Source organism: Astatotilapia calliptera, chromosome 12 (genome assembly GCF_964374335.1).
Source record: "Astatotilapia calliptera chromosome 12, fAstCal68.1, whole genome shotgun sequence".
Classification (NCBI taxonomy): domain Eukaryota; kingdom Metazoa; phylum Chordata; class Actinopteri; order Cichliformes; family Cichlidae; genus Astatotilapia; species Astatotilapia calliptera.
In genome coordinates, this window is record NC_137433.1 from 38473353 (window position 1) to 38489460 (window position 16108).

Sequence of the window (16108 nt, forward strand, 5' to 3'; positions counted from 1 at the left end):
GAAGAGAGGAAGAAAGAACAAAAACTTAGAGAAGAAGAAGAAGACAGGATGAAGAGAGAACAGGAAGAACTTCAAAGACGAGAATGGGAACAAAAAATACAAGGACTGGAGGAAAAACTAAAATCAGAGTCAGAATCAAAGGAAACAATTGACAAAGAGTGTGAAGATTACAGAGAAAAAAATAAGAGAGCAACAAGAGACTTGGGAGAAGGAAAGAAAAGAATTGGAGGAAAAACGAAAACAAGAAGATGAAGAGAAAACAGAAACTCAGGGAGCTCAAAGAAAAATATGATCAAGAAAAAGAAAAATTGGAACGTGAGAGAGAGGAAACAGAGGAAAGAATAAAAAGAGAACAGATAGCCATCTCTGATAATTTATCTGCAATAGCTAAACAGTGCAGAGATAATAATCTTGCTAAAAACACAGGAATTGCTGAAAGATCATCAGTATTTAATTCAATTCAATTTATTTGTATAACACTCTTCACAGGATAAAAACCACAAAGTGCTTCACAGTAATATAAAACAGAGATACATAAAATACATCAAAAATCAAACATACAGCACGAATCTAATTAAAAGTCAATCTAAATAAATGAGTCTTAAACTGCTTTTTAAAAGAATAAATACAATCAAGGCAACGAAATGATGGAGGGAGAGCATTCCACAACCTGGGGGCCACCGCTCTAAAAGATCTATCACCTCTGGTCTTAAAATGTGTTTGTGGGACTACCAGCGTGGGGTTCTAAAAGATCAAAAATCTAGGCAGGGGCATCACAATTCAAAGCTTTAAAAGTCAGTACCAAGATTTTAAAATGACTTCTAAAATGTAATGGAAGCCAGTGTAATGAACGTAACACTGGTGTAATGTGCTCTCTTTTTTGTGTCTTAGTTAAAAGCCTTGCAGCAGCATTCTGGACTGACTGGAGACGCTCAATATTCCTTTTGCTCAAACAAAGAAAAAGACTTACAATAGTCTAAGCAGGATGAAATAAAAGCATGAATAACCATTTCTAACTCAGATTTAGACAGCAAAGTTCGCAGTTTGGAGATGTTTCTTAGCTGAAAAAGGCAGTTCCTAATTAGCTGGCGAGAGTGTTGTTCTAGGGACATGGCAGAATCAGATCACACCGAGGTACCTGAGGCTCAGGTGAACAGATGAGGCAAGAGAACCAAGATGCTGTTTGATTAGAGATATCTGGCTGTCTGGGGCAATAATTAATGTTTCTGACTTCTCAGAGTTCAACTGTAAGTAGTTGTCACCAAGCCACTCTTCAATGGAAGAGGACAGTTTATGGACTTCCATCGACTTAAAAGAGCAATAGAGCTGAATATCATCAGCACAGAAGTGATAAGACACCTCAGGGAACTGCCTAATTATAAGTCCTAGAGGTAACATGTAGAGGAGCAAAAGAATAGGACCCAGAACTGAACCCTGCGGTACCCCACATGTCAGATCTTTAGAATGTGACATAAACCGATTCGCAAAAAAACACAAAAAGATCTGTTGGAGAGGTGTGACTGAAACCACTTCAAAGCCAGACCGGACACACCGACTATGTCCCGGAGCCTGTTAATCAGGATGGTCAGTGGTGGCAAAGGCAGATGTCAAGTCCAACAAAACCATGACCGAGGATGCTCCGGAGTCAGCTGACATCATAATGTCACTAGAGACTTTAAGTAATGCGGTTTCTGTTGAGTGACACTTAAGGAAATTTATGACAAATTACAGACTGAAATTTGTCATAAATTTCATGTTTTTCTAAAAAAGCAGTAAGTTGATCTGCAACTACTTTTTCCAGAATTTTCGACAATAATTGGAGCTTATAATTTTTAAGCTAAGTTGGATCCAAACTGCTCTTTTTTAATATCGGCTCAACAACAGCAGCTTACAGAACCTAGGGACGACCCCTGTTAAAAGAGAGGCATTGCATATCTCTACAATAGAGGGGCCAATGGCAGAGAGAGCATTTTTAAACAGCTCAGCAGGGAGAATGTCATTTGCACAAGTGGTAATTTTTATTTTATCCAGCAGGAGTCAAAGGTCATGTATGCTCATTGGGTTAAACACTGACAGTAAATGAGGGGGAGGTGGCCCAGAGACACAAATAGATGGTATTGAAGAATCAATGCGCATACTGACATTATCAACTTTATCCACAAAGAAATTCAGAAAGTCATCACTCTCAGATATAGAGGTCACAGGTACTCGGTGGACCACGGGGGAAACAATAGAGTTTATGGAGTCAAACAGTACCTTGGAATTTCTCTTGCTTGATGATATTAACTGAGAAAAATATTCTGATCTGGCTGTTTTTATGGTTTCATGTAAGGAAACCCAAAGTTCCCTAAGGTGGAGCCTGTGAACTTCGAGTTTGGTTGATTTCCAAAGGCGTTCGACTTTCCTACAGATTCTTTTGACCTTCCTTACGTCATCATTTATCCATGGATGAGCTCTATTTGAGGCAGCAATCACAGATTTCATAGGTGCCACCGAATTTAAAATCTCCGAACAGTGATTGTTAAAACACTGTGTAGCAACATCAGCATCAGTGCAGCCACTGATCACATGAGGGTCCAACAAATTAGAAAACTTCGAAGCAACATCCTGATTTATGAACTGCTTATGGAACATGAGATTAGAAGGTGGTGTGTACAGAGTGAAGCTAAGATTAAAAGTAACACAGGAATGGTCACTCACTTGTACATCCTTAATACAGACATTAATTATGTCTAAGCCAAGAGAAAACACAAGGTCCAAGGTGTGGCCTTTAACATGGGTGGTTCCAGAGACATGCTGAATAAAATTAAAGGAGTCTGTAATGGATAAAAAGTCAGAGGCCATGCTACAGCTAAGATCATCCACGTGGAGGTTGAAATCCCCAATCATTAAGATCTTCCCCAGTTTAATAATGGAAGATAAAAAGTCCGTAATATGTTGAATAAAAACACCAGCGGGGCCGGGAGGGCGGTAAATTAAAACACAATAAAATATATCTGATGAAACAACCTTAAGAAGTTGTGACTCAAAGGAAGGGAAAAACTCAGAGTCTATAGCCCTGCAAGCGAAATTGTCTCGGTGAACAGTGAACAGACCACCACCACGACGGTCCAAACGCGGAGTCTCGATGAAGCGACAGCCGACCGGGCAGAGCTCATTAAGGTGGATAAATTCATTCTCCTGCTGCCAAGATTCCGTGAGAAACATGAAGTCCAGACTATTACTGCTAAAAAAGTCATTCAGTACAAATGATTTGTTGGCTATGGAACGAGCGTTCAGGAGAGCGATCTGAAGCAGAGGTGACAGGCTGACGTCATTAACAGCTGATTGACGGGGAATTGACAGCAGACACCTGGAATGAGGACGTAGTCTCCCGGTACCCCTAGCTGTGGAACTGTGGTCTTGTAGTTGCACTAAACTGTCCTGTGAATGTTAAAAATAAGTAATTTGGATGAGAAGTAGTTTAATGTGACTTTATAGAGTAGACTAGTATTAGTGGTAGGGCCTGTGAATACGAATGGGTCATTAATAATAGACATGAAATTACTTGGGGCTGACTTGTGGACTGAATATAATTGTTTGGGCTCTTGATTTTGACATGTCTGTTGTAGAACCATATGACAGATAATCACAAACACAGTATGTACTATTTTGCCCACTCATACAAAAAAGGATAACAATTCAAGGAAATAAAATATTACAACCTGCAATGGAAATGTAGTTTAAAGCTTTTAAAAGAGCCAAAGGAGCCGTGATACGTAAAACCAAAAAGCTAACCAGTGTGCTTCATCAGTCATTCCTCCAGAAACCATTTTGCAAACATCTAAGACATTTTATTGTTATTGGATGATACATTTATCTTCTTCTATTTGCTTGAGCTTTTTCATTTGGTCTTCATATTTTTTCTGTAGATCTTCAACTTCTTTCTTTAAGTTATTTTCTTTCTCAGTTCCGAGTGTCCTTAAGCGCTCGTACCGCTCTTGTTTGTCTTGAATTTGTTTCTCATGTTCTTTCCTTAGAGTCTTAATAACCCTGATATGTTTTTCCATTAGAGCTGCTATGTCCTTGATGTGTTTATCTTGAACATCATTAAACTCTTTTACTTTTTCTCTGTAGGTGTTCTTCAAATCCTCCACCATTGCCTCTGATTGTCGTTCTTCTTCTTCTCTCCTGATTTTATCTTCTCTTCTTTGGCTTTCAAATTTTTCTTTGTCTTGCTCATATTCCTTTTGGAGGTTTTGGTGCCTTTGTCGCATCTTCTGATATCTCTGTTCAGCTTCCTGGTAGCGTTGATCCCACCACTGTTTTTGTTTCGCCTCCCATGCTTCCCTTTGTTTCCTAATCTCGTTTCTTCTCTGCTCCAGTTCTCTTCCTACATTTTCTTCTGCTTCAGATTGAAGATTTTTCTCCAAAGATTCCAGTTTTTGTTCCCACTGCTGTTGATGAATTTCTTCCTGGTGTCTCCTCCTCCTCTCTTCTTCTTCACTTCTTTCCTTCTCTCTCTTCCTCTCCTCATGGATATTGTTGATGTATTCTTCTTTTTCTTTGACTTGTTTTTCTCTCAATTTTCGTTCCTGGGCAATTTCTGTTTCTTGTTCTTCAATTATTTTTTTCATCGATTGCATTTTCTCCTCATATGTTCTTTCAAGTTCCTCTCTCAGTCTCTTCATCTCTTCTTCCTTCTCCTTTTGGATTTTCTTCTTTATTGCTGCTTCATCCTCTTGCAGCATCTCATTGGTGAAGTAGTTGCCTCCATTGTTCTTCACCATGGTGTCAATCTTTGTTATCAGCTCACTAACTTGTGTGCGGTTTTGTTTATCATAGTTATTGAACACATGGTATCTTCCTCCACAGTCAGCAATCAGCTTCTTAAAAGAGTCATCACTGTTGTGTTGGATGTACTCTTCAACAGACACCTGATTATACTCCAGTGAATCTCCTCCAGTTAAAAGAATGATGGTGAACTTTCCAGAACTTTTCCCAAAACCTTTCTTGGTTAAATCGAGTGTTTGTTTATCCTCTGGTGTTAATCTTCCAACCTGTAACACCAGCAGGAAGACATGTGGTCCTGGAGCCAGAAGACTGACACATTTCATCATCTCCTCCTGAACTTCTTCTTTTGATGAAGTTGAATCAAACAGACCAGGAGTGTCGACCACAACAACCGGACGGCCGTCCACCTCACCCTGTTCTTTCTGACAGTATTTGGTGACTGATGTTTGCCCTGCCATGGCTGTAAACTCTCTGCTTCCTAGGATGGTGTTTCCTGATGAGCTCTTTCCACTGCCGGTCTTTCCTATCAGCACAATCCTGAGAGGCTCCGTGTTCTGCTTCTCTTCATCACCTGTAAACATATGATTTTCTTTAAAGGTGAACAGTTTATAAAGTAGATGTAAGAATATAATGTAGAACGTGATTAATGATTAAAAAAAACAAACATTTAATTACTTACGAGTGACCATATTTTTAGTTATCAGATCAATCTGGGCTCGAGCAAATGTTACAGCTGTGTAGCAGCATGGTTTGTTTGTACATCTCATCTGCTCCACAGTGTCCAACAACGTGTGGATCTGCTCTTTATCCTTGATGTTAACAATAACAGGCCTTTGTCCATAACGTTGACAGACCTCCTGGATGTTCTTGTTTTGCTTTATAAAGTTACCAACAGCTGGATGAGATAGTGTATAAGGACTTGACGTCCAGTCTTTTGTATTTAAAATGATAAATATAGTTTCTATGTACTTTTGCTCATAGCAAATATTATTTATTCTTAATCAAAAATATAATGAAAGTATAAGTCTAATAATATGAGAAATGGAGTTTGATTAAGGAAAATTCTGTCTGTTCTAATGTCTGGATTTTATGTGTGTAGACATGATCTTCAACCTTGGCAGATTTATAAAAGTTTTATAAAACCTATGGTTTAGAAAATTTAAAAAGAAAAAGTACTTACAAAGGCCAACATCATGTGGTTTCAAGTTTTTCAGCTCCGCCTGGAGTGTGGTGATTTTATCCACACAGACACGTGTAAACATGGTTATTGTATAGTTTTTGTGAACTATCATCTTTTCCACAGTCTCCAACAGCTGTGGGATCTGCCCTTTGTCTTTGATGTTGAGAACAACAGATCTTCCTCCACAGCTCTCACAGAGCTCCTGGATGTTCCTGCTTAGCGTTATGAAGTTACCAACAGCTGGATCTGTAGGATCTGAGTCCACAGTGAACAGAATCATGGTGAAGTCATTGACTCGAGAGCTGAATGCGTCCTGGATGATCTTTAACTCTCTCTTGTCTTCATCAGTGAGGGGAGCCACAGGTAGGACCAGGATGAAGGCATGGACACCCTCAGGATCACAGAGGGAGATACACCTGAGTGATTCCTCCATCACTGCCTCCTGAGGTTTTCCATACAAGGCAGGCAGCTCCACCAGGGAAACCCAACGTCCACACACCTCTCCCTGATGTTTAACACACTCTGATGAGTTGGAGGCTGAATGAAGCTCAGTCTGACCTAAAATGGCCTTGGCTGCTGACGTCTTCCCTGCTCCTCTCCTCCCACACAGAACCAGGTTTAAAGATGGTTTGATCAGGTGATCATATTGGTTTGTCATTTCCTGAATCTTCTGTATTAATGATCCATAGTTATCGTCAAACATGTTGTAGTGCCTTCCTCCACATTCTCTGAGGACTTCATTCACAGAGAAACTCGTTTCATTCTCATGTGTGATGACGACCATCGAGTGTTTAAAGGCACTGTGACCAAACAGACTCAGGATGAACTTCAGAGTTTTTCTGTTCTCCTCAGTGAAATCAAAAGGTTTCACCAACAGCAGCAGAACATTTGGTCCAGGATGACAGAGACTCACACTCTTCTTCACTTCTCTTCTCATGTCCTCCTCAGACAGACTGAACATGTCTGGCGTTTTGACTACTGTCAGTAGTTTTCCTCTCCACTCTCCACAGGAGGCCACACAGTGCGTGATGGGTGATTGTCTTTGGCAGTGAAATCCTTGGTAGCCAATGATGAAGTTACCAAGTTTTGTCTTCTTATCCTCACTTTTTCCCAGCAGCACAATCCTGAACGCAGACACTGTGATACAACAGCAACACAACAATAACACAAATTAATCTAAAATCACAACATTTGGCTTGTATGAGGAGATCTCTTCAGTCCTCAGTATGCTCAGAGAATCTTTAGTCTACTCATCAAATGTGACATGTGACTTGGTCAAATGTGATGTGATTGTCCAAGTCACACTTAAAAATACAAATCCAGTTACCAATGCAGTCAGCAATTATGTTTGTGAATGTGTTAAATATTTAAGCTATTTGCACAACAGCATGTTTAAAGTCAAAGTTAACTTAAACAAAATTGTGGTGTTACATTCTGAGATTACAAAGTTTAGCTGAATAATTTCTTTATTTTTAGAATTGTCAAGTTTAAACAACAGCTGACCAACGTGCTGCACAAGTTATAAAAATATATACTACACATAACAATTCAAACAGTTGGATGGATGAGCTAAGAAACAGAATGAGCTCTGAGATCATTTTATTTACTGTTGGTCAAAGGTGTTTTTGGTGACACTCAAGGAGTGATTAGTTTTAATTTATTGGGTAGTCCTGTGAAAATGAGACATTGCTATGTAACTTATTGATGCATAGATGTTGTATATTCTGTGTATTTCATCCTTGTCAGAAGAGTTTCTCCTCTTACCTGCAGCTTTAACAGCATCAGTGATTGGAGTCTCTGAGTCCTTTTGTTTTTGGTATTGTTGATCTCCTGCTGAAGTCATTGCTGTGTCCTCAAAAGCTTCATAGCTGACATGCTCTCCATTGTTGTCCTTTGTAATTTCCCCCAAATGTGTTAACAGCTCTGGAAGTTCAACGTTGCTCCTCTTCAAGTATCTGCATTTACATTTTTTGATCATTTCATTTAATGCTGGACTTTTCATGAAGTCTTCAACAGAACTTGAGCTCTCCTCTCTGGGTGCTGAGATCAGTATCAGTGAATGATCAAATGATCGATCACTGTAACCATGAAGGACTCTGCAGAGTCTCAGTTTGTGTTCTTCTGTAAAGTTTTCAGGCTGTACAAGCAGCAGGAACACATGAGGTCCAGGATCAGAGTGTTTTGCAAAGTCTTTTATAAACTCTGTCAGATCATGGTGGGAGGTGTTGAGAGGAGGCAGGTAGGGGGTGTTGATGACAGAAATTTTTTTGCCCTCCAGTGTAGCACTAATTCTCACACACGCTTTAGTTTTACTGGTGAACACAGTATGTCCCAGTAAGAGATTTCCCACTTCCATTTTCTCAGTCCAGCTGCTCCCCAGCAAAACAACCCTCAGCTCAGACACTGCGGGAAACACAGAATAGAAAAGCAAAATTCATTGTGTTTCAGTGCTGTTTAAATCCAGAGTTACTTTATTGCTAAGATACTACACCAACAAAATATTATAAACCCAGATATTCCAACAGCAGGTTGACACAGCTCAGTCTGACTCACTGTTTAGTGGAGGGAAATCGAAGGTGCTTCTGCATTTCTGGGGTGACCGATCACCTGTAATGGTAAAGAGACAGAAATACATACAACTAATTTACTGACTGTCATGTAATCTGTAGATATGTAAGCTAGGTATACTGGTTTATTAGACATATCTAGCTGTAATTCATGACATTAATTCAACTATAACATTTTAACCTTCCTGCCTTCTTGGGACCTTTTTGTGCCACTGCTATGTGTTAAATGGCTGCCATTTCCACTGTGTTCAGTGGAATATAACCAAACTTGCCACAGGATAGTTTTTACCTGTCAATGTTAATATTCCAGTGTGAATTCCTTAAATCAGCCTAAAATGGCTGAGCAGCAGAAATCCCCACACCCATCACCCTGGGGACCATTTTCTGCCCATTGACTTCCATTATAAACGCTATTTTTCAACCCCAAATTATCATCATATGATTTTATTTTTTCTTCTTTTCTTGGATGTCAATGAAGACTCAGGGCCTTGAAGTTTTAATTTTTAAATTGCAAAAAAAATGCAAAAAAAATAATGGCAGGTCAAGATGTATGTTGGTGCCAATCTTTGGTCCATCTAAAGGCCTACTTATAATGACAATCACATATTACTTCAACTGGTTTTTTTTGGAAATATTTAGTTTCGTTTTTTGTTTTTTGGGGCTTATAACACAGGGCGCTCATGTAATAACACTGGGATTTGAAGGGTTAAAACAACGAAAATATAATTAAAACTTTACATGAATATTTCAGGGAGAAGTAGTTTTACAAGGTTGGCTAATTTAAAGTGGAATAAAATATGGATATATGGTCTTTTTATGGCTTGGCTGAGAATGGTCCCTAGGGTGATGGGTGTGAGTTTTTTAAAGGATGGCAGGAGGAAACAGGAGTTCATATTTAATTAACCTAAATGATGATGTTTACACAGTTACCTGTTAAAATATGTTCAAGAACAACTTTAAAGCAGCCACGGTCAAATTTGTTGACCTTACCTCTGTGGTTTCATGTGTATCTCAGTCTAAGACAGGTTGTGTGGTTGAGTTTATGGTGTAGAGTAAAGCTGCTGTGCAAGTCATGCTTCTCTATCTGCTTTATCTTCTCACTAATGCTGAATATATTTTATGTAGTTGTCGCCAGATTACATAAACTCACATTATGCAACTGCCCTGCAATAAATCCTCTTTCATAAAAGGATGTACTTTTCCATTTAAGTTCCAACTCAGGTGTTTTTATTATTTTGTCTGACCCATTTATGCCAGTGAAGATAGACAAAAATATTTCTTACTACAAGATTAGAACCAGGGGCGATTCTAGGATCAGAGCTTTGGGGGTGCTAAGCACCCAGAGAGCTGCCCAGTCAGGCAAGATAAACATTACACATCACGATGAGACGTCTTCCCCGTCTCTGTCAGTCCCTGCATCTCTAAATGTCTCCAGTTGTCCCGAGTTCTCTCTGACTGTCTCCTTGGTGCATTTAAACCTGTTCCTCCCTGTCCTCATCGTCTGTTGTCTTCGTCTCCGCTATCAGTCATCATAATTTTACCCTCTCTGTGCAAGTCTGCAAATTTCTTTATTAAATCATAAGATTCTTAAATTCATCAAGTCTCTCTGTGCCTGGGTCCTCGTCACAGAACATGACATCACTGCTTTGTACATTTTAACACAATTTAATCCCACATTTGTGAAAGAAAAGCAAAACACTTTTTTGAAAAGTCTGTAACAAAACCATCAAATCTGATAAAGGTTATTTAAATGCTGCAAAAGAAGAATGGATTGGAATAAAAAAAATACATATCACTGCACTCTGTCCTCTCACACCTGGACAACAACAACACCTACGCCAGAATGCTGTTTATAGACTTCAGTTCAGCATTCAATACAATCCACCCCTCACAACTCATCAGGAAACGGACAGACCTGGACATCAGTTCCCTCATCTGCAAATGGTTACTGGACTTCCTGACCAACCGCCCCCAACATGTCATAACCACTGGATAACCACTGTTCATCTACAATCACCTGCTGATGGTTCCAACACCATCATTACATTTGGGGCGACCGTGGCTCAGGGGGTTGGGAATCGCATCTGTAACCGGAAGGTCGCCGGTTCGATCCCCGGGCTCTCTGTCCTGGTCGTTGTGTCCTTGGGCAAGACACTTTACCCTACTTGCCTACTGGTGTTGGCCAGAGGGGCCGATGGCGCGATATGGCAGCCTCGCTTCTGTCAGTCTGCCCCAGGGCAGCTGTGGCTACAACTGTAGCTGCCTCCACCAGTGTGTGAATGTGAGAGTGAATGAATAGTGGTATTGTAAAGCGCTTTGGGTGCCTTGAAAAGCGCTATATAAATCCAATCCATTATTTGCAGATGACACCACGGTGATTGGCCTCATCAGTGACAACGATGAGGCCGCCTACAGGGAGGAGGTGGATCGTCTGGCTGAGTGGTGCGACAGAAACAACCTGCTGCTTAACACCGAGAAGACCAAGGAGCTCATCGTGGACTACAGGAGGAATGCTGACCCACATCCACCCATCCACATTAAGGGGACGGCTGTGGAGCGTGTGAGCAGCTTCAAGTTCCTGGGAGTCCACATCTCCGAGGATCTCACCTGGACGACCAACTGCTCCAAGCTGGTCAAGAAGGCTCACCAGCGCCTCTTCTTCTTGAGGACTCTGAGGAAGAACCACCTGTCCTCAGACATCCTGGTGAACTTCTATCGCTGCACCATCGAGAGCATCCTGACCAACTGTATAACAGTCTGGTACGGGAACTGCTCTGCCTCGGACCGGAAGGCGTTGCAGAGGGTCGTGAAAACTGCCCAGCGCATCGCCGGAGCACCACTTCCTGCCATAAAAGACATCTACAGGAAGCGGTGTCTGAAAAGGGCTGGGAAAATCATCAAAGACCCCAGTCACCCATCACATGGACTCTTCACCCTCCTGCCCTCTGGGAGGCGCCACAGGAGACTCCGGACTAAGACCACCAGGTACCGGAACAGCTTCTTCCCCACAGCTGTCAGACTCCTGAACTCTGCCTCCTGACATCTGACCCACGTTAAACTCATGGACTGAACATACACACACCCACAATGGACAACTGTACCCTCAAACACAATAATAACATGGACTGAACCACCACTCACAACCACTAGCACTTTATACAGCCTCTGTAGAAACTATCTACACCCTCACTTATCTTAACTGCACTACTGTATAGCTCTGTAATAATCATTCTGTACATACGATAACTTTTAACCCTACAACTGTTTATAACTTGCATAGTTCCCATTTCTGTATAGCTGTATATCTCAGATGTCTGTATAGTTTTTTTTTATTTCATATTCTGTATAGTTTTTCATATTTATATCCTGTCCATATCCTGTACATAGCTTGTACTCACTACAGCCTGTACATACTTATAGTTATAGAATATTCACAACATACTTCATACCGTGTACATTATAACATACCATAATAGACCCCATTTCTGTAATATACTCACATATCTATATTATTGCTAATATATATTGTAATATATCTATATCATGGCTAAAGCACCTCTGGATGGATGCAAACTGCATTTCGTTGCCCTGTACCTGTGACATGTTCAATGACAATAAAGTTAAATTCTATTCTAATTCAATTCTATTCTGTTCTTAATTACTGGGGAGAATAATGAATGATGCTCATAGTGAGTAACAAGTAAACTGAGTGCATATTTTGGACAGAGATTCACTTTGAATGTGTGTGTATAATATAATACAGATACATAAAAAACACTCCCAAAACAGAATAAATTATTGCAAATAAATTATTACGAAATATTAACAAAAAACTATAAAAATGGAGGCAACTTTGCCTGTGGTAGAACATATACAATGTATGAAAAAATCTTTACTGCAGATACTAATTTTACTAATTTAATAATAATAATTTTGTGTTGTAAGATTTATGACTTTCATGCTTTCATAGTGGTCCTTGGGAGAGCTTGACATTTTCTCAGGTGGTCCACACTGTAAAAAGTGTGAGAAACACTGATAAGTGTCTGTGTGCTTTTGGAAAACATTTAAAGCTGCAGTACAGAATCTTTGAAACAAGCTTAAAGCATTTTTAGAATATAAACAGAGCATCTGCTTCTCTTTACAGCTGCTCACTCCACCAGGGCTGTTTGGCTCTTTCTGATAGTGAGCAAATGTGATGTACGTACTGCAGCAGTCATACAGACAACTGCACGGTCCAAAAGTTGGCCGACCTATTGCTGGCTGAGGTTTCAGTAGAGTTGTGGCTAAACCACATAAAAATATATCATTAATTTTAATCTCCCCGATCAATGATAATGTTATGTTGGAATGTTGTTAAAGAGGGTCAAAAAGGTTTCAAACCAGTTTTCTTTGCAGATTCTGTACAGCAGCTTTAATATAGGGAGGACACAACTTCCAGATTGTGAGTAAAATCAGGTTTTTTCTCTTTATCAGTTTAACAGTTTCTGCCTGTCACTGCTCCCTGTCTGTTTGCTTACCTGGTTCTTCCTGACCTTGTACTTTCTCCTCACGTTCCCCTCTTTCCTCTCTCCCTCTTTGGACTGACAATCATACACAAATAGATTGTATTCAATTAGATGAAAAATTACATTAATATGAAAAAAATACTATTAAGATCACTAATGAAAAAGTCCTCTCTCAGTGTGCTTTCAACCAAAAGGCAAAAAAACAAACCACATGAACATCTAATAAAAGATATAAACATTGAAACACTGATCCAACATTATTCTTGATTAAAGGATCATTTGATTTTACACTTTTACCTGAATGTTGCTCCTGTTTTTGAAAAAACGTCCTTATATCCATTATGAACCTGGCTGTCTCTCTGTACACAAACAAACACACACACACACAACAGGAGTTATAAGGTTAATGGGCATCCAGTCAGTTAGCTAGTTAGTATCCATTTCAAACAGGACAGTGGCAACAACAGCAGGCTGCGGACAATTTTAAGTTTTAGATTTTAAATAGGCTGTATACATTTCAATGGGAGCAACAGGACGGTCAAATGTGGCTGATTTTACTACAGAGCAGGACGGATTGTAGGGTAGCAAACATTGCCGGAAAACAAGTTTTCAGCACTGCAGGTTACCTGGTGTAATGTTTTTCAGCTAAAAAGAAACATGGTCTGACTCCTACCTAACGATATAAGAGTAACTGAAGGTTAAATGCAGCTAACATGTCCTCTTTTAAGCCAGGCACTTACACCTCAGCTCCGCTGCGTCTCAGCCACCATCGCTCTGGCAGAAAGGGCGCTAGAGCCAGAGTGGGGGAGAGGCGAGCTGGAACAAACCATTTTGGGAGGGGCGGTGGGGGGGCATCTATACTTTTGTTGTTAAAATGTTACATCTCAACCAAGTACTGTATGCTTTTTATATTTTTAGTAGTGTGTCACACAAACAGCAAATATTGTCAAAAAAGTAAGAAATCTTTGGGGGTGCTTTGATTCATTTTGGGCTAAAATATGGGCTAAAAACACCCCTGGTACAAAATTTAAAAAAGGCAGGTGTATTGGCTGCATTTTTAGATAAATAGTTGTATATGTTTACAAAATGTGTGCATACGTTTTCAAAATGTCTAATTTATATTTGCATTTCAAGTTATAAAAATAATTTACCCAACATGTCTGTGGTTTTTTACAGCAAAAAAAAAAAGTTTTTTGTGTGGTTTCAGATCAGTAATATTAATAGAGTATGCCAATGAAAAAGCAACTAAATTCAGACACATGAGGTTGAGCTGAAAAGAATGATACCGAACAAGGCTAGGGGGGAAAAATAGTAAAGTAAGAAATCTTTGGGGGTGCTTTGATTCATTTTGGGGGCGCTGAAGCACCCCCAAAAATGGGCTAAAATCGCCCCTGATTAGAACTATAACTTTTTACGTTTTGCAAAAGTGCAAAAGTAATATTAATTTGTAAATAACTGGAAATTAATAAACTGAGATTACAGAAAAAACACATTATTTCATTACCGTACTTGACCTCAAAGTGATCAGAGGTCCCTACAACAATACAGATTTAAACAAGTGTTAAGGTACGGCTGTGTGGCAGGCAGGATGTTGGACCCAAATACAAAACACTTGATGGAGGAGTAAACCTAACAAGGTTGCTTTATTGCAGTAACACAATTTCAACAAAAACACAAACTTGCAAAAAACTACCGTATTTTCACAACCATAAGGCGCACTTAAAAGTCTTAGATTTTCTTCAAAAAGTGCGGCGCGCCCTATAGCGCAGTGCGCCCTGTGTGTTGTAAGGAGGACGTAGTAGAGAACACCATGAGAACGCTAAAGGGTGAAGTGTGTGCGTTGACTTTATTGCACATACCTGTATAAAAGAACAGGTATGTGCGTTATGCAGGACATCGTTGTTTTAACAACCCTGAAAATGGCAAAGAGACACGCTTACGAAGCACAGTTTAAACTGAAGGCCATCAGCTACGCGGAGGAACATGGAAATCGAGCAGCCGTGAGAGAATTTAAGATTAATGAATCGATGGTTCGCAAGTGGAGGAAGCTGGAAAACAAGCTCCGGCAGGTCAAGAAGACGCAGCTGAGTTTCCGCGGACATAAGGCGATCATCGAGCAAAGAACGAGCGGGAGAAGCGTTTCGACGGTCACCATTCGGCTAAAAGCAGTTTCACTTTCACTTTTTATGAAACGGTGCCATTTTTCCATCCGGACCAGGACTACGGTAGCGCAGCAACTTCCAGCGGATTATAAGGAAAAGCTGGCCATCTTCCGCTCCTACTGCAGCAAACACATCGGCGACAAACACATCCAGCGATGGATGACCGATGGAGACCACAGTTTAACCAAGAGTGGAAACCAGCGCCGGGCGAGTTACGCCACAATTTGCCAATGGATTGTAGATGCTTGGGCTAACATGTCTGCTGGCACTGTTGTTCGAGCTTTCGCGAAAGCCGGCATCATTTCCGAGGAGCCGCACGGCACGGAAAGTGACTCTGACAGTGAAGAAAGTGAACCTGGCATGTTTGATGGAGATTTAGCACAGCTGTTCAATTCAGACACAGAGGATGAGGACTTCGATGGGTTTGATTGATGATAAAAATGTGAGTACCAAACTTTGTTTTGCTCCTGCTTTATTTTTAAATACGCACACTTGTATGCTTGTGTGTTGTTGATGATGACGATTACTGGTAATAGAAATGCGAGTAAGGTACCGAACTCAGGTTTGCTCCCGCTTTATTTTTAAATACGCATACGGTACTTGTATGCGCCCTATGATCCAGTGCGCCTTATGTGTGTGTTAAATACAGTAATGGCACACATAACTGAGACTGCGCCTTTTAGCACAGTGCGTCTTATGGTCGTGAAAATACGGTAATCAACACTAGAAACTATGAACTAATAACAAAAACTCTGTGAAACCTGGAAATTCGAGGGGCACCGAAGTAGACACACAGCATGGTGTGTTTAGTTTGACAGAAATGAAGGAAAAAATTTTTTTTTGTGTTCATTTCTTTCTTTTTATGAGATGTTTTAAATTTGTTGAGTATCTGAGGCTGAGACCACAGGACTGTAAAACATG

The 16108-nt window shown here is 40.1% G+C and overlaps 1 protein-coding gene across 1 annotated transcript; it reads right to left on the reverse strand.

The window, feature by feature from the left end:
* Positions 1 to 1999: 1999 nt before the first annotated feature.
* LOC113033375 (uncharacterized) lies at positions 2000 to 8350 on the reverse strand. Its single transcript, XM_080308666.1, has 4 exons — positions 7718 to 8350; positions 6075 to 7090; positions 5453 to 5648; positions 2000 to 5344 (listed from the first exon to the last, which is right to left on the reverse strand). The coding sequence occupies exons 1-4, from the start codon at positions 8307 to 8309 to the stop codon at positions 3840 to 3842; spliced, it is 3309 nt and encodes a 1102-aa protein (XP_080164792.1). The 5' UTR covers positions 8310 to 8350; the 3' UTR covers positions 2000 to 3839.
* Between the last annotated feature and the right edge of the window lie 7758 nt (positions 8351 to 16108).

Excerpts from the sequence above, each read along its gene's own strand:
- LOC113033375 (XM_080308666.1), bottom strand. The coding sequence starts at position 8,309 with ATGGAAGTGGGAAATCTCTTACTGGGACATACTGTGTTCACCAGTAAA. Across the intron at positions 7,091-7,717 it reads TGATGCTGTTAAAGCTGCAG|TGTCTGCGTTCAGGATTGTG; the intron begins GTAAGAGGAGAA and ends GTTGTATCACAG. Across the intron at positions 5,345-5,452 it reads AACTAAAAATATGGTCACTC|GTGATGAAGAGAAGCAGAAC; the intron begins GTAAGTAATTAA and ends ATATGTTTACAG.